Source organism: Podarcis vaucheri (assembly GCF_965113315.1).
Source record: "Podarcis vaucheri genome assembly, chromosome: 13".
Taxonomy (NCBI): domain Eukaryota; kingdom Metazoa; phylum Chordata; class Lepidosauria; order Squamata; family Lacertidae; genus Podarcis; species Podarcis vaucheri.
This window is the reverse complement of record NC_138751.1, coordinates 6,419,548-6,443,629: the sequence shown is the minus strand read 5'-3', so window position 1 is coordinate 6,443,629 and position 24,082 is coordinate 6,419,548. Positions and strand designations below refer to the sequence as shown.

The 24,082-nt window shown below is 49.4% G+C and overlaps 1 protein-coding gene across 1 annotated transcript; it reads left to right on the top strand.

Annotated features, from left to right (window-relative positions):
* The first annotated feature begins 380 nt into the window (after nt 1-380).
* On the top strand, nt 381-22,442 carry TSSK4 (testis specific serine kinase 4). The gene is made up of 4 exons (XM_082197816.1): nt 381-958; nt 8,761-8,975; nt 12,297-12,660; nt 22,075-22,442. Exons 1-4 carry the CDS (start codon nt 752-754, stop codon nt 22,360-22,362), a joined length of 1,074 nt encoding a protein of 357 aa, XP_082053942.1. The 5' UTR covers nt 381-751; the 3' UTR covers nt 22,363-22,442.
* The last annotated feature ends 1,640 nt before the right edge of the window (nt 22,443-24,082 follow it).

The window sequence follows — 24,082 nt, the reverse complement described above, 5'->3', positions numbered from 1 at the left end:
GTGACCCATGACCTTATGCGGACCTTGGTTCAAGGAGCTGCGTCCGAATATCTGCCCTTTAATCCTGGCTAACCCCCATGTATATGTCCTCAACTCCTTTCCTGAGCCCAATTTGGAAGTTCCATTCAACGCATGTTTGCGGCTGAAGGCCCTGCAGTGCTGCGAGATTATTTTTCGGCAACTGCGTTTTTGTCCGAGGTGAGGGCCTGGGATCCTGACGCAGCCCGTGGGTGGGGCAGCGCCTGCACCCTTTGTCTCGAGACAAACCCCCATTGCCAGCCAAGGAACCGGAACCCCTCCGACCAATGGGCGCAAGCGGAATGTTGGGACGTGGCTATGACATCATCGGAATCCCCAGGGGGAATCCAGGTTGGTGGAGGGCGGGGGGTCAAGGTGTTGTTGTCGGGGGGCCCGGAAGGCTGGATCTTCTCACCTCCTTTCAAGCTATCGCAAAGAAGGGTGCCAACTTGGATTCGCCCATCCCGGACACAAGTAGGGTGAGATCCGCTGGATCTCACCATCGCTAAGGCAGAAAAACGCGCCACCCAGTTCCCTTTCAGCTGGGCTGTGCGGTGGGAGAAATTGACCAGCCAGCCTTCCCACACCAGGTTGAGTCTATTGCCTTCCCATTAGACACTGCCGACCTAACAATTATTTGCAGTATTGAGCACCTTCCCCGTAGACCTTGAGCTGAAACGAGAAGCCACTGGCTGGTTGAAGGAGGTTTGAGGCAGCACCCAAGACTTCAGTCATGGTTGAACATTCAGCCTCCACGCCCTACGTCTCTGTGATGGACCAGTATGGTTACCAGGTGGGCAAAGTGATCGGCCACGGTTCCTACGGGACCGTCTACGAGGCTTATTTCGCCAAGCAGAAGACGATGGTGGCCATCAAAATCATCTCCAAGAAGAAGGCCTCGGAGGATTACCTCACCAAATTCCTACCGAGGGAGATACAGGTTGTTATTCTCATGGTGCTGCGTGGATACCCCTTCCAGCCCTGAGCTTTTCCACAGGGCACTTCGCTGTGGGCTCGGGAATGTGTGTTTTGAGCATCCTCGTGACGTCACCCCCATCCAAATGCTGCTCTGAATTTCTTGCTCCCGTTTAATCCAGATTTGCTGTGTCCCTTGGGAAATCTAAGAGATTTGTAGGTTTGTTGTTGTCGTTTAGTCGTTTAGTCATGTCCGACTCTTCGTGACCCCCTGGACCAGAGCATGCCAGGTACTCCTGTCTTCCACTGCCTCCCGCAGTTTAGTCAAACTCATGCTGGTAGCTTCGAGAACACTGTCCCACCATCTCGTCCTCTGTCGTCCCCTTCTCCTTGTGCCCTCCATCTTTCCCAATATCAGGGTCTTTTCCAGGGAGTCTTCTCTTCTCATGAGGTAGCCAAAGTCTTGGAGCCTCAGCTTCAGGATCTGTCCTTCCAGTGAGCACTCAGGGCTGATTTCCTTCAGAATGGAGAGGTTTGATCTTCTTGCAGTCCATGGGACTCTCAAGAGTCTCCTCCAGCACCAGAATTCAAAAGCATCCATTCTTCGGTGATCAGCCTTCTTTATGGTCCAGCTCTCACTTCCATTCATCACTACATGGGAAACCAGAGCTTAAACTATACGGACCTTTGTCGGCAAGGTGACGTCTCTGCTTTTTAAGATGCTGTCTAGGTTTGTCATTGCTTTTCTCCCAAGAAGCAAGCGTCTTTTAATTTCATGACTGCTGTCACCATCTGCAGTGATCATGGAGCCCAAGAAAGTAAAATCTCTCACTGCCTCCATTTCTTCCCCTTCTATTTACCAGGAGGTGATGGGCCCAGTGGCCATGATCTTTGTTTTTTTGATGTTGAGCTTCAAACCATATTTTGCATTCTTCTCTTCCACCCTCATTAAAAGGTTATTTAATTCCTCCTCACAAAGAGATTTGTGGGAGGAACAGCAAAATGGCAAATCCAGATTAAACGGGGTGGGCAATATGGGATGGCGTTTTGATGAGGACGTTGTGAAAAATTTGCGCAAGCAGCACCGAGTTATAAATAAACTGCAGGCGGGGAAGACAACCTACTTTTATGGCGACATCTTAGAATGGTTCCCAAACTTCCTTCCTTATGGACCACTTGAAAATTGAGGAGGGTCTTTCTCACAGACCACATGATTGTTTTCCTACTTCTTGCAGCAGTTGTAATGAGCTGTGTGCTAGATGCAGTACGATTTTTATTGTTATTATTTTATTTCTTATGCATTTCCTGTTCTGCTGTACAGTGGTACCTCGGGTTACATACGCTTCAGGTTACATACGCTTCAGGTTACAGACTCTGCTAACCCAGAAATAGTGCTTCAGGTTAAGAACTTTGCTTCAGGATGAGAACAGAAATCGCGCTCCTGCGGCGTGGCAGCAGCAGGAGGCCCCATTAGCTAAAGTGGTGCTTCAGGTTAAGAACAGTTTCAGATTAAGTACGGACCTCCAGAACAAATTAACTACTTAACCTGAGGTACCACTGTATAACCTTTTCAGCCCCCATAGAATTCAAATTGCAACACGAAACAGAGAGATTTAAAAATGCAGCTAAAAATCCATATGAATATTTTCTGCGGGGGCTGTGCCGTCTCCCATCTTCAGCTGCGAAGGCCGCAGATGAGCCACAGAGCACCTAAAGTCCTAAACAAAGTTTGTGGACAACTGGAAGAAGGGCAGAGTTGTGGGCTGCAATTTTGAGGACACATCAGAGGAGTCAAGAGATGGCAATCTTTTCTCAGTGCTAAATTTCTGTTATCAAGAGAACAGAATAAACCCCAAATTCTTACTAGCACGAGCCACAAGAGATTTGAAATCAGAAACCCTTCCCAGCTGCCCCTGGCTTCAGTGTAATGTTGACTTTGGGCTTTATGGCTTTGCATGTGTTAATTGCCTTTCCCCTTTTGAAGAGCAAACATTGCTTATTGACAGATTCTGGGTGCCTTCAATCCTAGAGGTCGATAAAAGGCTCCGGCTGGATAGTTTTCCATTTGCTGGAGCTATGGGGAAACTGGGCAGCGGAGTCTGAGATCCCGTCTGCGCTGCACATTGTTATAGAACAAACTCGGGTTATTCTTTTGCAACCCAGCTCTGCATCGAGAGATTTCAGTGCCCCTAAGTCTGTTTTCGGTCAAGGGGGAAATGTGTGGAGCTAGGAAGCAGTAGAAGGAAAGCAAGGGAGATCTTTGTTTGTCTGTTGCCTCACAGCCCCTCTTCCCCCCTTGCAAGGACCCAGAACAAAGTTGTATAACAGCTTTTACTAGAAATTGCCCAACCCCTTAGCCAAAGACCACCCAAAAGCATCATGCAAGCCTCACAGAAAAAGGCGGTTTGCAACAGAAATCCGAGTGCATGACTTGTCTCCTGTCTGTCAAGATACCTGATAATGTTTTACTGACGTTCTTTTAAATGACAAACACCCAAGTTTCTGAAACCATTGTCACAGACCTCCCCTATTTGTGCACAAAATGTGCTCTTTTCACTGGATTTGTAAGTGAAAAGAACTTACTGGGAGAGGTTTTTCCAAGATGTTTCCTTCTGCAGAGAAATATTTAGGGTTATTAAGAGTCAAGATGGTTTGTGGAGTGCTCTCCTGTACTATTTCAGACATGTGGATTACAGTGGTACCTTGTGGTACGCTTCAGGTTACAGACTCCGCTAACCCAGAAATAGTACCTCGGGTTAAGAACTTTGCTTCAAGATGAGAACAGAAATCGTGCTCCAGCGGCACGGCAGCAGCAGGAGGCCCCATTAGCTAAAGTGGTGCTTCAGGTTAAGAACAGTTTCAGGTTAGGAACGGACCTCTGGAGCGAATTAAGTATGTAACCAGAGGTACCACTGTATAAGGTCTAAGATATACTGTAAAATAAATGTTCACAATTGTACAAAGCATACACACAAGCATAAGTATAGTGTCTGAAACAGTACAGGAGAGCAACCCTGGAGCCATTTTGACTCTCCCAAATTGACCTCAAATACTTCCTTGCAGTATTAGCATGACTAAGCCGCTTCTGGCGAACCAGAGCAGCGCACGGAAATGCCGTTTACCTTCCCTCTGGAATGGTACCTATTTATCTACTTGCACTTTGACGTGCTTTTGAACTGCTAGGTTGGCATGTGCAGGGATCGAGCAACGGGAGCTCACCCCGTCGCGGGGATTCGAACCGCCGACCTTTTGATCGGCAAGTCCTAGGCCCTGTGGTTTAACCCACAGCCCCACCCACATTTTCCAGGATTCTTTGGGGGAAACCATGAACGATTAAAGGGCCATGAGGCTGCTTTGAATACATAGGGCGGGCAGGGCTTAAGTGTACATGACATAGTCCCCTCTGCAGGGAGGTGGGACCGATTCGGATGGTCCGCCCCCGCCACTTAATGGATCCAAATGGTTTCCAGAGATTGGTAGGGGATGCTTTATCCCATGCTGATGGCCTTTCAGCAGATTCCCTGGTGGCCCGCTGGAATGTGGAGTTAACCAGCGCTATTGACTGTTTGGCTCCAAAGCGCCCTCTCCGATTGCATGGAGCCCGGACAGCCCCGTGGTTTTCCCCAGAGCTGAGGGTGATGAAACAATCGTTGAGACGGCTAGAGCGCCGGTGGCGGATAACTCATTCTGAATCTGACCGGACACATGTTACAGCTCAACGTCGAGCCTACCAAGTGGCGATAGCGACGGTGAAGAAGACTTTCTTTGCCACCTCTATTGCATCTGCAGAAAACAGCAGCAGGAGACTTTTTCAGGTGGTTCACAATTTAGCGGAACCACCTGCGACATCGGGGCCCAGTACGGGCCACATGAACTCCTGCAATGATTTTGTAAAGTTTATTGCAGATAAAATCGCTCAGATTCGGGAAGAAGTAGACTCCACCGTGGGAGCAGGGCCAGGGCGGGAGAGTGCTAGAGTCCTGTCTAGTCAAGTTGTGTGGGATCAATTCCAATCTGTTACCTCCGAGGATGTGGACAGGCTGCTTGGACGAGTGAAGCCAACCACCTGTCTCCTGGATCCTTGCCCATCCTGGCTTATAAAAGCTAGCGAGGAAGGACTGGGCGATGGGCTTCGTGGGGTGGTGAATGCTTCCCTCCTTGAGGGACCCTTCACAGACCCGCCGAAAGAGGCGGTTATTAAACCGCTTCTTAAAAAACCATCTTTAGATGCAGCCACAATGGTCAACTATCGCCCAGTCCCAAATCTTCCATTCTTGGGCAAGGTGATTGAGCGAGTGGTTGCTGAACAACTCCAGGCACACCTGGAAGAAGCGAACCATTTGGATCCCTTCCAGTCGGGATTCAGGCCTCATCATGGGACTGAAACTGCCTTGGTCGCACTGGTTGATGATCTCCGGCGGGCTAGGGACAAAGGTGAGAGCGGTTTCCTAGTTCTGCTGGATCTCTCAGCGGCGTTTGATACCATCGACCATAACATCCTTCTGGACCGTCTTGAGGGGCTGGGGGCACTGTTATACAGTGGTTCTGCTCCTTCCTCCTGGGCCGTGTTCAGAAAGTGGTGGTGGGGGGAATGAGTGTTTAGACCCCTGGACTCTCACTTGTGGGGTGCCTCAGGGTTCTGCCCTCTCCCCCATGCTTTTCAACATTTACATGCAGCCACTGGGAGAGATCATCAGGAGGTTTGGGCCGGGTGTCCATCAATATGTGGATGATACCCAGCTCTACCTCTCTTTTAAATCAGAACCAGTGAAGGCGGTGAAGGTCCTGTGTGAGTGTCTGGAGGCGGTTGGAGGATGGATGGCGGCTAACAGATTGAGGTTGAATCCTGACAAGACAGAAGTATTGTTTTGGGGGGACAGGAGGTGGGCAGGTGTGGAGGATTCCCTGGTCCTGAATGGGGTAACTGTGCCCCTGAAGGACCAGGTGCGCAGCCTGGGAGTCATTTTGGACTCACAGCTGTCCATGGAGGCACAGGTCAAATCTGTGTCCAGGGCAGCTGTTTACCAGCTCCATCTGGTACGTAGGCTGAGACCCTATCTGCCTGCAGCCTGTCTCGCCAGAGTGGTGCATGCTCTGGTTATCTCCCGCTTGGACTACTGCCATGCGCTCTACGTGGGGCTACCTTTGAAGGTGACCCGGAAACTACAACTAATCCAGAACGCAGCAGCTAGACTGGTGACTGGGAGCGGCCGCCGAGACCATATAACACCAGTCTTGAAAGACCTACATTGGCTCCCAGTACGTTTCCGAGCACAATTCATAGTGTTGGTGCTGACCTTTAAAGCCTTAAACGGCCTCGGTCCAGTATATCTGAAGGAGCGTCTCCTCCCCCATGGTTCTGCCCGGACACTGAGGTCCAGCACCGAGGGCCTTCTGGCGTTTCCCTCACTGCGAGAGGCCAAGTTACAGGGAACCAGGCAGAGGGCCTTCTCGGTGGTGGCGCCCGCCCTGTGGAACGCCCTCCCATCAGATGTCAAAGAGAACAACAACTACCAGGCTTTTAGAAGACATCTGAAGGCAGCCCTGTTCAGGGAAGTTTTTAATATGTGACATTTTAGTGTATTTTTCATCTTTGTTGGAAGCCGCCCAGAGTGGCTGGGGAAACCCAGCCAGATGGGCGGGGTACAAATAATAAATTATTATTATTATAGTTTTAAAGCACACCCCAAAGAATTATGGGAAGTGTAGTTTCTTCTGGGTACTGAGATTTCTAAGGTAACCCCTGCTCCCCCTCAGGGAGCTACAATTCTCAAAGTGGTTAAACAATTGATCCCAGGGAACTCTGGGAATCGTAGTTCTGTGAAGGGAATCGGTCCCAGACATGTTTCAATCTGTCAGTAACTTTTTCTGCTAATCCATTTCACAAGACGTTGGCACACGATCTGTTCACGGAAAGTCCAGCCTTAGTCTTCTAACATTTGCTGTTTCGTTGTCTCGCTGCCACCATAAAATATATTATCAGGTCTTTGCCAAGCCACCATAAAATATATTATCAGGTCATTGCTGAGGCAACTTTGAGTTGCTTCCGTCAACAAAAGTACCGTATATAAAGCTAATATGGTTGGGCGTCGACATTTTTTACTATAAAACTTCCTGCCTGACTAACATGGGATGCAACCCCAAGAATAAATGTTGAAACATGCAACTCTGAATCCCCCAAGCAAATAAAGGATTATTTGTACAACCTCAGCAGGCGTAATATAGTTCAGCCTAAAGCTTTGTAGTATTAAAAAAATGTTTCGCCAGAACTGGCAGGGGGAGCGGACACAATGGTGTCAGATGTGGGCAAATCAATTTCCCCCATATAACAAAAAGCAAACAACACTATAAAAACAGTCCTGTTGTTGTTGTTGTTGTTGTTGTTGTTGTTGTTGTTGTTGTTGTTAGAATTTATATACTGCCCTATACCCGCAGGTCTCAGGGCGGTTTACAGAATAAAATCAAAATATAAAACCACAAAAACAATAACAGCCTAAACCCCTGTCTCGCATATGACAAGAGATGTAAAATTTCTGGAAATTTTTAAGCCACAAGGGGAAAAAACATTTCCTCCCTCCCTGTTTTTTCCTGGGAAAAATAGAAATTTTTTTTTTGGGGGGGGACTTTAAAAGTTCAGTGTGGAGTAGTTTTACAAATTGTGTGAAACACAGTGTATATGAAAGTATTATGCTTGCAATAAAACAGGTAACCACCCCCTCTTTCCCTCAAAAGCAACAAAAAAAGCAAGAAACCATCAGCATAAAAAAAATCAGATTTGCCCCTTAGCACCAACAGCAAATAAAGTTCAGGTCCACCTCAATATTTAAGCTCCACTGAAGGTCTATCCTTTGAGTAGTGCTTGGCGGGAAAAAGAAACAGAAGAAACTGTTCGACTTCCAAAACGTTCAGAAACCGAAGTGTGGCTTCTGATTGGAAGCTCCTGCAGCCAATCGGAAGCCGCTCTGGACGTTTGGCTTCCAAAAATCGTTAGAAAACCAGAACACTCACTTCCGGGTTTCAATCGTTTGGGAGCCGATTTGTTTGGGAGCCAAGGCGTTCGAGATCCAAGGTATGACTGTATATTAACCTAATCAACCCATATGTCCAAACAGATATTGAAACAAGACTGAGGGTTGCAAGATATACATGGAGAAGGCAGTCAGATCTTCAGGCCAATGAGTAGTCGATGTTGTTGTTGTTTAGTCGTTTAGTGTCCGACTCTTCGTGACCCCATGGACCAGAGCACGCCAGGCACTCCTGTCTTCCACTGCCTCCCGCAGTTTGGTCAGACTCATGCTGGTAGCTTCGAGAACACTGTCCCACCATCTCGTCCTCCGTCGTCCCCTTCTCCTTGTGCCCTCCATCTTTCCCAACATCAGGGTCTTTTCCAGAGAGTCTTCTCTTCTCATGAGGTGGCCAAAGTCTTGGAGCCTCAGCTTCAGGATCTGTCCTTCCAGTGAGCACTCAGGGCTGATTTCCTTCAGAATGGAGAGGTTGGATCTTCTTGCAGCCCATGGGACTCTCAAGAGTCTCCTCCAGCACCAGAATTCAAAAGCATCCATTCTTCGGCGACCAGTCTTCTTTATGGTCCAGCTCTCACTTCCATACATCATTACTGGTGGTCGATAGTCGATAGTGGGTATTTATTCTTCCAGCCTCATAATATAACTCTTTTTGTGACCATAAGATTTCGCAGGATCCACTTCCAGTTCCCATCTGTTAGTCCCTAGGTTATAATGCGAACACCTGCATACGTCAAGGGTCTTTCTGAAACAAATTTAATCTGGATCCTTTCTGACAAAGCACATGTTTCACCTTCCCCTCCAGGTGATGAAAACCCTGCGCCACAAATACGTGATCAGTTTCTACCAGGCTATCGAGACCACCTCTCGCCACTACATCATCATGGAGCTGGCACCCTGTGGTGACGTCCTGGAGTGGATCCAGAAATCGGGAGCTTGCTCCGAGGCCCTGGCCGGGAAGTGGTTTTCTCAGCTGTCTCTGGGGATCGCCTATCTGCACGGCAAGGGCATCGTGCACCGGTGAGTAAATGGAGGAAATGGTGATAGGCCAGGAAAAGAGGCAGTCCTTGAAGCTCCCTGTAGAAACAGGTACTTTTAAGACATGGGCTGTGTAGGCACCAGATCTACTGTTTACATGTCACATTCAAACACACACACAGCTGGCTGGTGTTCAGAAGCACTTCCTGTCTGCCTCCTTGGCATAGCTGTCAACTTACAGATTTGAAAATAAGGGACCAGCAGCCTCGAAAATAAGGGATCAGCAACCCAAATAAGGGATTTTTCGGGCACAGGTATGTTCAACTTCTGAGCCCCTCCGAGCCAAAGGCAGAAAGCCCAGCCGGCAGCCAAACGAAGCCTCAAGCTGTGGTTCCCACAGCGCAGCAACCCGGCAAAGGGGATGCAGCAAGGGAAACCACCGTCACCTCTCCGCTGGGAAGCGCTGAGCAAAGGCGAGTCCCCAGGCAAGGCGGCCGATTTGATCGGCACAAGGCATGCAAGCTCCACCCCCCAGTCATTCTTGGACTCCTTATTGGGTGAGCAACGCAGCCAAGCAACACAGTTGGAGCCTCCCTCTTCCCTGGCCGGCAGGGAGGGAGGGAGGGAGAGGAGCTGCTTCCTTTGAAACCCGGGAAATTTAAGGGACATCATCAATAAGGGACGGCAGCGGGAAACAGCACTGGCATAAGGGAGTTTCCCACCAAATAAGGGACGGTTGACAGCTATGCTCCTTGGAGGCTGAGAACAGCTATCCTGGCTAGTAGCCATCAACAGCCCTCAACTCTTGGCTGGCTCACCAAATTGTTATAAGAAAAAACTGCTTCCTTTTCCTTATGGGGTACCCAAGAGCCCGTACAACAGGGGTAGGCAACCTAAGGCCTGTGGGCCAGATAAGGCCCAGTCGCCTTATCATAGAATCATAGAATCACAGAATCATAGAGTTGGAAGGGACCACAAGGGCCATCGAGTCCAACCCCCTGCCAAGCAGGAAACACCATCAGAGCACTCCTGACATATGGTTGTCAAGCCTCTGCTTAAAGACCTCCAAAGCAGGAGACTCCACCACACTCCTTGGCAGCAAATTCCACTGTCAAACAGCTCTTACTGTCAGGAAGTTCTTCCTAATGTTTAGGTGGAATCTTCTTTCTTGTAGTTTGGATCCATTGCTCCGTGTCCGCTTCTCCGGAGCAGCAGAAAACAACCTTTCTCCCTCCTCTATGTGACATCCTTTTATATATTTGAACATGGCTATCATATCACCCCTTAACCTCCTCTTCTCCAGGCTAAACATGCCCAGCTCCTTTAGCCGTTCCTCATAAGGCATCGTTTCCAGGCCTTTGACCATTTTGGTTGCCCTCCTCTGGACACGTTCCAGTTTGTCAATGTCCTTCTTGAATTGTGGTGCCCAGAACTGGACACAGTACTCCAGGTGTGGAGTCAATCCGGTTCATGGACAGTTCAGCAATAGGCCTGTTTTTACGTGAGTAGAATGTGTCCTTTTATTTAAAATGCTCATCTGGGTGATTTGTGGGGCCTACCTGAGTAGAATGTGTATAAAGGTAAAGGTAAAGGTACCCCTGCCCGAACGGGCCAGTCTTGACAGACTGTGGGGTTTGTGCGCCCATCTCACATTTATTGGCCGGGGGCCAGCGCTGTCCGGGGACACTTCCGGGTCACGTGGCCAGCGTGACATCGCTGCTCTGGCGAGCCAGAGCCGCACACGGAACGCCGTTTACCTTCCCGCTGGTAAGCGGTACCTATTTATCTACTTGCCCCCGGGGGTGCTTTCGAACTGCTAGGTGGGCAGGCGCTGGGACCGAACAGCGGGAGCGCACCCCGCCGCGGGGATTCGAACCGCCGACCTTTCGATCGGCAAGCCCTAGGCGTTGAGGCTTTAGCCCACAGCGCCACCCGCGTCCCTGTAGAATGTGTATACTTTTATTTAAAACCCATCTCTGCGTAATTTGTGGGGCATAGGAATTCATTCATCCCCCCCCCCAAATAGTCTGGCCCACCACATGGTCTGAGGGACAGTGAACTGGCCCACGGTTGAAAAAGGTTGCTGACCCCTGCTGTACAGAGTCCTTATGTAGGTTCTCTATCAGTAGGAGAAAATAACAGAGGCCGACCAGAGAATACTGAGAAGCAAAGCAGCTAGTAAGCCTGATCTTTATTAAACTGTTGCAACAGGGTCCCTACTTACCAACAAGCCCTTATATAGACTTTTGAAATTGCCCACCCTGTAGCCCAAGACCACTCCCCCCAAAAACATCATACATACATCACAGAAGGAGGTGGTCTACAGCAGAAATTTGAGTGTGTTGCTTCTTTCCTGTCTGCCAGGATAACTGATCATGCCTTACTTGATTGCCTTTTCTGGGTTGCCTGGCCATTCCTTTGAGATGGTAAATAGTTCCTGAATCTCTCATGCATATTGATAACAGATACTTGCCAGACTGTATTTGAAAAGGGAGGTGTAAGCTCCTACAATCAAAAGACAATCGGAAAGCTTTCCCCATTTCCTTACTCCTTGCAGAGAAATATTTGAGGTCAATTTGGGAGAGTCAAAATTGCGTCAGGATTGTTCTCCTGTACTATTTCAGACACGTGGCTTATATACTTATGCGTTTGCTTTGTACATTAATGAACATTTGTTTTATATCCGAGACCTTAGAATTCTTATAACACCCTTCTTTTTATCTGTCCTGAACATTCGGCTTTGTGCAATGTTCAGGAGTTCTAGCATTGTGGGAGAGGGAGCGAAACTTCCCTCTATGCCCTGCTTAATTTAATAAATGTCTGTCTTCTTTCTTCTCACTTGCTTTTATCCAGCCCCGTTTTGGGGGAAGGAGTAGTTCCCAGAGCTCCAGACTTCCTTTGTAGTGGAATTCCCCCCCCCCCAAAAAAAATATCTCTGGTTGTCATTTTCTGAACCTTCTCCAGAGAGCCAGTGTGGTGTAGTGGTTAAGAGCGGTAGCCTCGTAATCTGGGGAACCGGGTTCGCGTCTCCGCTCCTCCACCTGCAGCTGCTGGGTGACCTTGGGCTAGTCATACTTCTCTGAAGTCTCTCAGCCTCACTCACCTCACAGAGTGTTTGTTGTGGGGAAGGAAGGGAAAGGAGAATGTTAGCCGCTTTGAGACTACTTCGGGCAGTGATAAAACGGGATATCAAATCCAAACTCCTCTTCTTCTTCTCCAACTTTGCAATATCCTTTCCACACTGGAGTCTGAACCTGGGATTTCCCGATGAGAAAGTCCTGCAGGTTTAACCCACTTCCCCGAAGATCCCCACCCGAATCCCTGTCTCCTTCCTTTTCTCCCTCTGCCCTTTCCCGACCGCAGGGACCTGAAACTCGAGAACCTTCTCCTCGACAAGCGCGAAAACATCAAGATCTCGGACTTTGGCTTCTCCAAGATGGTGTCCACCCAGACGCAGCCTCTCCCGACGCCGTCCTACCGCATGATGAGCTGCTTCTCACACCTGAGCCAGACCTACTGCGGCAGCTTCGCCTACGCTTGCCCGGAGATCTTGCTGGGCCTGCCCTACAACCCGTTCCTCTCCGACATCTGGAGCATGGGGGTCATCCTCTACACCTTGGTGGTGGCCCACCTGCCCTTCGATGACACCAACCTCAAGAAGCTGCTGCGGGAGACGCAGAAGGAGGTCAGCTTCCCCAGCCACCTCCAGATCAACGAGGAAATCAAGGTGAGCAGCATGACACCTAGGAGCCGTACCCACAAAAGCCACCAGGGGGCACCATGCCAATACCACTGAGGGCCACTAGGGATGTGGGTGGCGCTGTGGTCTAAACCACTGAGCCTCTTGGGCTTGATGATCAGAAGGTCGGCGGTTCGAATCCCTGCGACGGGGTGAGCTCCCATTGCTCGGTCCCAGCTCCTGCCAACCTAGCATGCCAGTGCAAGTAGATACTGTATTTTTCGCTCTATAAGACGCACCAGACCACAAGACGCACCTAGTTTTTGGAGGAGGAAAACAAGGAAAAAAATATTCTGAATCCCAGAAGCCAGAACAGCAAGAGGGATCGCTGCGCAGCGAAAGCAGCGACCCCCCTTGCTGTTCTGGCTTCTGGGATAGCTGCGCAGCCTGCATTCGCTCCATAAGACGCACACACATTTCCCCTTACTTTTTAGGAGGGAAAAAGTGAGTCTTATAGAGCAAAAAATACGGTAAATAGGTAGCACTGCAGTGGGAAGGTAAACGGCGTTTCCGTGCGCTCTGATTTCCGTCATGCCAGAAGCGGTTTAGTCTTGCTGGCCACATGACCCAGAAAGCTGTCTGTGGACAAACGCCGGCTCCCTCGGCCTGAAAGCGAGATGAGCACCACAACCCCATAGTCGCCTTTGACTGGACTTAACCATCCAGGGGTCCTTTACCTTTACCTACTCATGGGATAACAGTGTGGTGCCCATACCCCAGTAGGGGGTCTGATGTGGGGTGTCCTGTACCCAGGCCCTCAGAATCCCCTATGGGGTACTTGTGCAATGGTGCCCATACCCTCAAATGCCACTAGGGGGTGCTGCTGCATGGGTGCTACATCAATACCCTCAAAAGCCACTAGGGGGCAGTTGCAGGACAGTGGTGCTTCTACGCCTGCCCCCTAGAAAGCTACTCAGAGGTCCTCATGTAAGACATGTTGTCTCCTCTCCCCTTGCCCTTAACTCACAGCTTCTCCTCCTCCTTGGGCTTTTTTTTTTTTAAAAAGTTTTTATTATTAAAATAATTCAACATTAATACACACATATTGCGAATATACAAGCATACAAACATACATTTCATACAGTCCTTAAAAATGTTCAAACATACCTACACTCAATCCCACAGATAATTCCTTTTCCCATCACCATCCACCACCCCACCCTTGTGTTAGACTTCCAATTTACTTAATTGCGATTACTTCCCACTTCTGTTACTTTCTTTCACACACCTTTGACCTAATTTCATGCTTCTTTTTCTATTACACATCGTTATCCATCTTATTTAGTATTTCAGTATTTAAAATGGAACTTGTTTATTCTAATAGGAGTTCTGATTTTTCAATATGGTTTTGCAAGTACAGTGGTGCCCCGCAAGTCGAATGCCTCGCAAGACGGAAAACCCGCTAGACGAAAGGGTTTTCCGTTTTGGAGGTGCTTCGCAAAACGAATTTCCTATGGCTTGCTTCGCAAGACGAAAATGTCATAGAATCATAGAATCATAGAGTTGGAAGAGACCACAAGGGCCATCGAGTCCAACCCCCTGCCAAGCAGTCTTGCGAGTTCCTGCGGGGTTTTTTTTCCCTCCCCCCCCTTTTTCCCAAGCTGCTAAGCCGCTTAACAGCTGATCCGCTAAGCTGCTTATCAGCTGATCCGCTAAGCCGCTAAGCCACTTATCAGCTGATCCGCTAAGCCGCTAATAGCGCTAATCCGCTAAGGCGCTAATGGGCTTGCTTCGCAAGATGAAAAAACTGCAAGACGAAGAGACTCGCGGAACGGATTCTTTTCGTCTTGCGAGGCACCACTGTATCCTTTAAACACCTTCCAGTCCCTGTCTAGCTTCTCTTTTGAGATCTCCTCCTCGGGATTCTAACTGGGTTGGAACAGGCATAAATCCAACAGGTGCGGTTTTTCCAGCCAGTGCCATTCCCACGCCAGCCTGGCTGCAGCGCCGATACTCTCGAGTGCAGCAGGCGTACTTACTGTGAGGCTGGCCCTGCATCAACGTCTCCACCCACCCAGGACCCTGAGGCTGTATCATGGGGTGGCAGGAATGCCAGCTACACCCTGGCTAATCACCTGGTTCCTCCGAGCAAAGAGAGGAGCTGTTCCCCGACTCTCATGGCGCCTTCCTCCTGGAGCCTTCCTTCTCCTGACTTCAGCAGCTTCCAGCGATTGGCAAGACACGACTGACCAAGGAGGTGGGCACCCAGCCCCTGGGAGTTCAGAAGAGGGCGAAAAACACCAGCCGCATGCAGAGTTGAGGGTTCTTTCCTGCCCACAGCAGAAGCCCGAATTTATCGGGGCTCCTCACCAATTTGAGGTGGCCTTGTTGGCTCTTGAGGGCTGCAGCAGGAGAAATACGTCACCCAGATCTGAGGAAACAAGCTCTAAACCCAGATGCCACTGTAAATCAGTTAGAACAGGAGTCCTCAAACTTTTTAAACTGGAGGCCAGTTCACTGTCCCTCAGACACTGTTGGGAGCCAGACTACAGTAGTGCCTCGCAAGACGAAAAGAATCCGTTCTGTGATTCTCTTCGTCTAGCGGTTTTTTTGTCTTGCGAAGCAAGCCCATTGACAGATTAGTGGATTAGCGCTATTAGCGGCTTTTAGCGGCTTATCTGCTGATCGGATCAGCTGATAAGCGGCTTAGCGGCTTAGAAAAAGGGGGGGAAGGAAAAAACACCGCAGGAACTCGCAAGACATTTTCGTCTTGCGAAGCAAGCCCATAGGAGATTCGTTTTGCGAAGCACCTCCAAAACGGAAAACTCTTTCGTCTAGTGAGTTTTCCGTCTTGCGAGGCATTCGTCTTGCGGGGCACCACTGTAATTTGAAAAAAATAATAATGACTGAATTCCTATGCACGCTGCACACATTTTATTTGTAGTGCACAAAAACAGGAAAAACAAGACAATATTTAAATTGAAGAATGATTTTAATCAACATAAACTTCTAAGTATTTCAATGGGAAGTTTGGGCCTGCTTTTGGCTCCTGAGATGGTCAGTATCCGGTTTCATATTTGTCACTAGTCGTAGCAAGTATTTATCAGTTAGTCTGGATCTGGTTGGAGATTTCACATGTTTCATTCGGGGAAAAGTCTGTTCACAGACATAGGTAAAGGTAAAGGGGCCCCTGACCATTAGGTCCAGTCGTGGCCAACTCTGGGGTTGCGGCGCTCATCTCGCTTTATTGGCCGAGGGAGCCGGCGTACAGCTTCCGGGTCATGTGGCCAGCATGACTAAGCCGCTTCTGGCGAACCAGAGCAGCGCACGGAAACGCCGTTTACCTTCCCGCTGGAGCGGTACCTATTTATCTACTTGCACTTTGCTGTGCTTTCGAACTGCTAAGTTGGCAGGAGCAGGGACCGAGCAACGGAAGCTTACCCCATCACGGGGATTCAAACTGCCAACCTTCTGATCGGCAAGCCCTAGGCTCTGTGGTTTAACCCACAGCACCTCCCGCATCCCTGTTCACAGACATAGGTGCTGCCAAAGATGGTTGTGATTTTGAGTACACGGTTCCTGAGATTAAGATATGTCTCGGAGGGGAGTTGCGCATAGAAATTAGTGAGGCTGCTTGATTTGAATGTGTCTTTCACAATTCTGTAGTTCGGCCAATTGCATTCAGTAAATCGGATCAACAGTTTCAATGTCAACAGAAAACTCTAAGCCAGGGACCATAGAAAGGAAGAACGCAAAAGCACCAGCCCGCCTGCTGCATGTGCGCAGGATTGCATCATCCTTCCTCTGGCACGCATACAGTGTTACGATATAGAAGCAATGCGGCCGCGAGCTGGAAGCTTGAAAGCAAAACATAATGGGAATGTTGGGACTGTTCCGTGGGAAACAGAGGGACAGTCTATTCACAGTGCGAAGCACCGGAATTAGCTCAGAGTGTAATATGAGCTGTACAGGAAGTACAGGAGGAGTTTGTCTCTCGGCTGCTGGAGTTTGAAGAGAGCAGACGTGTTTTCTGTAACGCTGCAAAGACAGAAATAAAGGCATGTAAATACATTTCTATCTCTTTCCCCCGCCCGGGGGGGCAGGAAAGAGGGGTGTGTTCTTCTCACGCTGAGAAGGATCGCCTATCGCGACCTAGCCTGTATCCTGCCGGGGAATGCAGACAGGGAGGTCAACCGGAGATCAAGCCGGGTGCCTGGAGAGTGGCCAGTTTCTCCTGATAAAGGCTTGATTCCCAACACACAGTCATCCTTTCTCACAACCAACCAACCACTCGTGGTATCAACGGACGCCGGATGCAGAGGTCGTGCTCAGGCACAGGACTACATACTTCCTTTCACCATAGACCTGTTAGACAGTGGCAGGTTTTGCAATTGCCAGGCAGGCCGGGTTCAGGACCGTGGCAGGCCTGATTTGGCCTGCGGACCGTAGTTTGAGGACCCCTGGATTAGGAGGACTGCAAGATGCCTCAAAAGGTTAACATTATTTTTTTTATCTTGGAGGGAAACGAGCACGACTCCCGTGACTCCCCTTCTCCTTCCTGGGAGCCCAATTTTGTTGTCTCCTTAGGTCGGTGTGCGGAGTTCACATGCCAACTCCCCGGACCTTAAGAACGTAAGGCCCACCGAGTCTAGCATTCAGTTCTCTCTTTTTTTTAATAATAATTTTTATTAAGTTTTCCATTTTAACAATCCAATCAAATCACATTAATTATTCCTATTTATACAATTACATATCATAAAGTCCAAATGTTTTGCCAAATTATAAATTTTCGGTAGGGGGTTCCCATGCTTCGAGTTCAGTGGGGTCCAATCATCTCATATTTCTGCTGCTTTTAGTGTTCACCAGTCCCATCTTTCAATCTTCTTGTTATTATCCTTCTTCTTTAATAGCCTGAGTTTTTTCCACAGGCGAGTTAAACTAAACAATATTATGCTTCTGTGTGAACCTTGTATGACTCTCCCTTTTTTTTTATACAGTGGTGCCCCGCAAGACGAATGCCTCGCAAGATGGAAAACTCGCTAGACGAAAGAGTTTTCCGTTTTGGAGGTGCTTCGCAAAACGAATTTCCTATGGGCTTGCTTCGCAAGACGACAATGTCTTGCGAGTTCCTGCTGGGGTTTTTTCCTCCCCCCCTTTTTCTAAGCCGCTAAGCCGCTTATCAGCAGATAAGCCACTAAAAGCCGCTAATAGCGCTAATCCGCTAATCCGTCAATGGGCTTGCTTCGCAAGACGAAAAAACCGCTAGACAAAGAGAATCACAGAACGGATTCTTTTCGTCTTGCGAGGCACCACTGTAGTTAGTAAGTCTTTTGTTTGCAATAAATCCTCACACGCTGGTATTTATACCGAATCCATCCCAAAGTCCTCCTTGGGTGGCAGACGCCATCTTTTCTCAGTTCCGATGAAATAGAATCTAGGCGTTTGCTCATTAATTTTCTCGGACAAGTTGCACCGTACATTAGCCTTTCCAGGGGAGGTTTGCCAAATCAAACTTGAAATGCAGACATAATAACAAAGTGGTAACTCGCCTCCCCCTATGACTATCAATCTCTGCAACATAGCCTGTCTCGTAATGGTGGATCCTGATTAAATTCTGCGTCACAGGAGAGGCTTTTATCAGCCCAACATCCAGTTCTCATTGTGGCCAAGCTGACGCCTGAATGGGAAACCCGCAAGTGCGTAGGGTCTGAGTGCGAGAGCTCTCTCTCTGCGGCTTCCACTAACTGGCGTCCGGAAGCGTTGTTGCTATCTTTACACAAACACACCGCGCAGCTGGAGAGCACACTGAGTCTATGAGGCTGTGTGCTAGAATTGCTATTAGTCCTAAAGCAGCAACAGCATGCATGATGGTTTGCGGAGTACAAAAGGGCAGACTGCGTCCTCTACGGTTTACGGTCTTCCCCGCGAGATGTCTGTTGCTAAGGTGTGTTTGTGTGAGAGAGAACTTGGGTAAATTCAGAAGCGGATTAGAGTTCAAAAAATTGGAGGGAGGACTCCCTCTTCACTGAAACCCTTGCTAAATTTTGCTACAGACATAGCTTTTATTGGGGATCTTTTTTATGGGGGTGGGGTGGAGAAACTTGGCCAGATGAACTATTGTGTTTTCCCCCCAAACACCTGATACTGAGACCGTCCCCGTTAAATCAAAAAATTGTAGAGTTGGAAGGGATCCTGCAAGTCATCTAATCTAACCGCCTGCAATGCAGGAATCTTTTGCCCCATGTGGGTCTCGAACCCTCAACCCTGAGATTTAAAGGTCTCGTGCTCTACCGACTGAGCTACCCCAGGTCCCAGACTTTGTCGTTTCAAGTATTGTTCAATGCAAAGGACGGCTGTGCACACCTTGGTCTCTGAGCAGCGAGAGACTCCGGCGCTTACCTGCAATTTGGTTGTGTTTCCTTGGAAATGAAGGTCTGTGGAGACTGCAGTGTCCTTAGGATATACATATTACACAGATATACAGCATTAACACTCCAGCAGATCTTGACTGTTCACGATTATGATTCCAGCACACAGCAAGACTAGCCCCTGTCTCTCCAGCATCAGCCAAACTCACAACCAACTTGCCTGCTTCCAACGTCCTAGGATCATGTGGCATCCAGTCAGGCGAGTTCGGAAAGTGCTTACACCTTCCTGGAAGCATCTCCAGCAGTCGCTATGGCAACACACCTCTTCCCAGTTAACGCCTTAAGATGCTGATGAGGCCAGCCAAGACCATTACCTGAACAAAGGAACTGCTTTCCTCTTCCAGATTCTAACCTTGCAGGTGTAGGATCGCTGTGGGCTCGGGACCCCTGGGCATCATCCAAACTGACCCCCCCAAAAAAATCTATTGCTAGAATCGAAGATTGTTGTTGTTTAGTCGTTTAGTCGTATCCGACTCTTCATGACCCCATGGAGCAGAACACGCTAGGCACTCCTGTCTTCCACTGCCTCCCGCAGTTTGGTCAGACTCATGTTTGTAGCTTCGAGAACACTGTCCCACCATCTCATCCTCTGTCCTCCCCTTCTCCTTGTGCCCTCCATCTTTCCCAACATCAGGGTCTTTTCCAGGGAGTCTTCTCTTGTCATGCAGTGGACAAAGTCTTGGAGCCTCCGCTTCAGGATCTGTCCTTCCAGTGAGCACTCAGGGCTGATTTCCTTCAGAATGGAGAGGTTTGATCTTCTTGCAGTCCATGGGACTCTCAAGAGTCTCCTCCAGCACCAGAATTCAAAAGCATCCATTCTTCGGTGATCAGCCTTCTTTATGGTCCAGCTCTCACTTCCATACATCACTACTGGGAAAACCATGGCTTTAACTATACTGACCTTTGTTGGCAAGGTGATATCTCTGCTTTTTAAGATGCTGTCTAGGTTTGTCATTGCTTTTCTTCCAAGAAGCAGTTGTCTTTTAATTTCGTGACTGCTGTCACCATCTGCAGTGATCATGGAGCCCAAGAAAGTAAATTGCAGGTGTAATTTTTTGCAGAGGGCTCCTGCTGCTTTGCTGCACTGGTCTCCCATAACCCTGAGCAGGGATGGGGAAGTTGTGGCCAAACAGCTCATCGTAAAGGCTACAACAGCCGGCTGCTCCAAGGCCTTTGGCCACACTGGAAGGAGATGATTGGATATGGAGTCCAAGAAGACCTGGCAGGGCACATCTTTCCTCCTACCCCAGATCTAGCGAAGGCCTCTTTACAGACGCCTCCTGCGACGCACAAGGGAATAATCCAAAACCGAAAGCAAACCGGCTTTTCCACTTTGGAACAATTGTTTTCACCCGGTTGCAAATTCAGTTGCTTAATTGGGTGCCTCTCGTACAGTGAAGATCTTTTTAGTTGTGAGAGAGCGCACTGCAATTCCCTGAATTCCCCAAGAAGAGATTCGTGCTTAAAAGCAGCTCCAAGGAATCGTGTCTCTGTGAAGGGGATAGGGGTCTCCTAGCAACGCTCAGCACCAGTGCTGGGTTTACGTATAAGCTAAACAAGCTATAGCTTAGGGCCCCACTCTCTTGGGGCCCCCCAAAACATCTAAAGGAGGAAAAAACTGGATGTACATTTCCAAAATATAAGATTAAAAACAAATAAAACAAAACCTACCTACAGCAACAGTGTTTTGTGTTGTGTAGGCTCCTATGATGTAAGTCATGGGCCCCATCTGCTAGCCTGCTCCCTAAAATATCACTGGTTTGCTCCTTTCTATATATAGGGTGCCTACATTCTGCACGGACTGGTTGCAGGGCAACATGGGCAAATGGCTTGAGATACCTATGAGGTCCATCAATTACCATATAGCATATATTCAACCCAAAAACCAGCGACAATTTGTTATTGACAAAGGACAGCTGGACATATAAAGGGGCCCGTTACCTTCAGTAGCTGAGGGCCTCATCAAACCTAAATCCAGCCCTGCTCAGCACCCATAACAAACGAGCTTTTTTTTGGGGGGGGGGGAGTTATGGCTGTTTAAAGTGGAGTGACACTGCTTTAGAGGTGTAATCCATGAAGGAACTGTGCACTTCTGAATTTGCCCGTGCACTACTTGGAAAAGGTTTTGTGGATGGCTACCAGCCATGACGGGACGCGGGTGGTGCTGTGGGTTAAACCACAGAGCCTAGGGGTTCGAATCCCCGCGACGGGGTGAGCTCCCGTTGCTCCTGCCAACCTAGCAGTTTGAAAGCATCTCAAAGTGCAAGTAGATAAATAGGTACCACTCCGGCAGGAAGGTAGACGGCGTTTTCGTGCGCTGCTCTGGTTCGCCAGAAGCGGTTTAGTCATGCTGGCCACATGACCCGGAAGCTGTACGCCGGCTCCCTTGGCCAATAAAGCGAGATGAGCGCCCCAACCCCAGAGTCGGCCACGACTGGACCTAATGGTCAGGGGTCCCTTTACCTTACCAGCCGTGACGGGATGTGGGTGGTGATGTGGGTTAAACCACAGAGCCTAGGGGTTCGAATCCCCGCGATGGGGTGAGCTCCCGTTGCTCGGTCCCAGCTCCTGCCAACCTACCAGTTTGAAAGCACGTCAAAGTGCAAGTAGATCAATAGGTACCGCTCCAGCGGGAAGGTAAACGGTGTTTCCGTGCGCTGCTCTGGTTCGCCAGAAGCGGCTTAGTCATGCTGGCCACATGACCCGGTAGCTGTATGCTGGCTCCCTCGGCTAATAAAGCGAGATGAGCGCCGCAACCCCAGAGTCAGCCACGACTGGACCTAATGGTCAGGGGTCCTTTTACCTTTTACCAGCCTTGACGGCTGAGCTCGGCCTCCGCAGCCGTGTTTCTGAGTGCCAGTTGCTGGGAAGTGCAGGAGGGGAGAGAGCCCTTGTGTTCAAATCTTGCTTGCAGGTTTTCCACAAGCTCCCTGGGAGAACAGGCAGGCGGATTTAGCTGGGTGGTTGCTCTGATCCAAAGCCGCTTCCTTCGTAGCGGTTAAACTGGGACGGCCTGTCTCTCTCGCCCCTGCAGGAGCTGGTCCACCGCATCCTGCGTCCAGCTACCAAGCGGCTGAATATCCTGGAGGTGCTCAAAGTCCCTTGGGTCCTCAAGTTCCTGGCTGAGAAGCCGACCACAGAGATCAAGGCCCTGGAAGCGATCTGCGGACCCCGGGCAGCCGACACCAGCAAGAACGCCACCACGGCCAGCACCGCCAAGTCCCACTCCCTCACCATCATGCCAGACAAAAAGAAGGCCGCCAGCCGGACCCGCAGCACCGGGCAGATCAAGGGGATGAAGACCCAGGAAAAGCCCACCTGAAGCAGGGGAGACGTCTTGGAACGAGGGATGGGATGAAATCTCAGACTGGAGCCTCTCACCTGCAGTGACCGGGTGGCGATGTTTTCTTGGGGGGGGCAAAAGTCCAGGGGGGTGGGTGGTCTAGGGTGTGCACAGGGACCGTGGGGGGGGGGGGAAGGAGGGCAGGGAACAGGCAGAAATAGCGTCACAGCCCCTTCTCTTCATCAGGCCTAAAGGAACAAAAGCAGCAGCAGGTTTCGGGAAATGACGTTTGGGTGCCATCTCTGAAACGCGAGATTAAAACCGAAAACAGAACAGCCCTTTGGGGTTTCGCAAAAAGGTGGTTAACGGACCTTTACGCTCATCCCTTCTCTGGGATTTCTTCTTTTATTAACGCGCACCCACAAAACAAACCATGAACCACCATATACAGTGGTACCTCAGGTTAAGAACTTAAGTCGTTCTGGAGGTCCGTTCTTAAGCTGAAACTGTTCTTAAGACGCGGTACCACTTTAGCTCATAGCTGTCAACTTTCCCCTTTTCTTGCGAGGAATCCTCTTTGGAATAAGGGAATTTCCCTTTTAAAAAGGGAAACGTTGACAGCTATGCTTTAGCTAATGGGGCCTCCCACTGCCACAGGAGACATTACAATACAGTGTTACCTTGGGTTAAGAACTTAATTCATTTTGGAGGTCTGTTCTTAACCTTAAACGGTTCTTAACCTGAGGTACCACTTTAGCTAATGGGGCCTCCCACTGCTGCCACACAATTTCTGTTCTCATCCTGAAGCAAAGTTCTTAACCCGAGGTACTATTTCTGGGTTAGCAGAGTCTGTGACCTGAAGCGTCTGTAACCTGAGGTACCACTGTATACACCACATTTTTCGCTCTATAAGACGCACCAGACCACATGACACACCTAGTTTTTGGAGGAGGAAAACAAGAAAAAAAATATTCTGAATCCCAGAAGCCAGAACAGTGAGAGGGATCGCTGCGCAGTGAAAGCAGCAATCCCTCTTGCTGTTCTGGCTTCTGGGATAGCTGCGCAGCCTGCATTCGCTCCACAAGACGCAGACACATTTCCCCTTACTTTTTAGGAGGGAAAAAGTGAGTCTTATAGAGCGAAAAATACGGTACTTTCCCTGGGGTTATTAAGCGAAAAGGCTGCCATTCTTGATTTCGCAGAATGGTAGCTCTGGAAGAGACCCAGAGTGTCATCTAGTCCAACCCCCTGTGACGCAGGAATCTCAACTAGATCCCTCCACGACAGAATCTCAACTAGATCCCTCCAACCTCTTGCTTAAAAACCTCCAAGGAAGGAGAGTCCGCTAGCTTCCAAGGCAGACCATTTCACTGTCGAACTGCTCCTCCTGTGAGAAAATTCTTCCTGATGTTTAGCATGAATCAGTGGTGTAGCAGAGTTTGCCAACCTCCAGGGCACAGAGGGTGAAGAGAGCCTGCTGTGCTAGCCCAGGCCTTGCCACTGCCACCCCTGGAGCGCCCCGCTTCCGGGAACAAAGTGGGGTTACGCTGTGCTGCCTGTCAGCCCACATTGGGGGGGGGACGACAGCCAGCCAACATAGCCTTTGGTGGACGGATTCCCCGGACGTCCACCGAGAGGAGTGCCAGGCTGTGCTGGGCACTTTCCTGCCTCCCTCAGCCTCTGCCCGCTCACCAAGTGCAGTGCGAACGACCCTCTGTTGTGTTCCTGAGTTCATCTCTTTCCCAAGCGAGGAAATTAG

Bases quoted from the DNA above. Each gene is read 5' to 3' on its own strand.
- TSSK4 (XM_082197816.1), top strand. From the start codon at position 752: ATGGTTGAACATTCAGCCTCCACGCCCTACGTCTCTGTGATGGACCAG. The intron at 959-8,760 runs GTTGTTATTCTC...CTTCCCCTCCAG, and splicing joins TCCTACCGAGGGAGATACAG to GTGATGAAAACCCTGCGCCA. The intron at 12,661-22,074 runs GTGAGCAGCATG...TCGCCCCTGCAG, and splicing joins AGATCAACGAGGAAATCAAG to GAGCTGGTCCACCGCATCCT.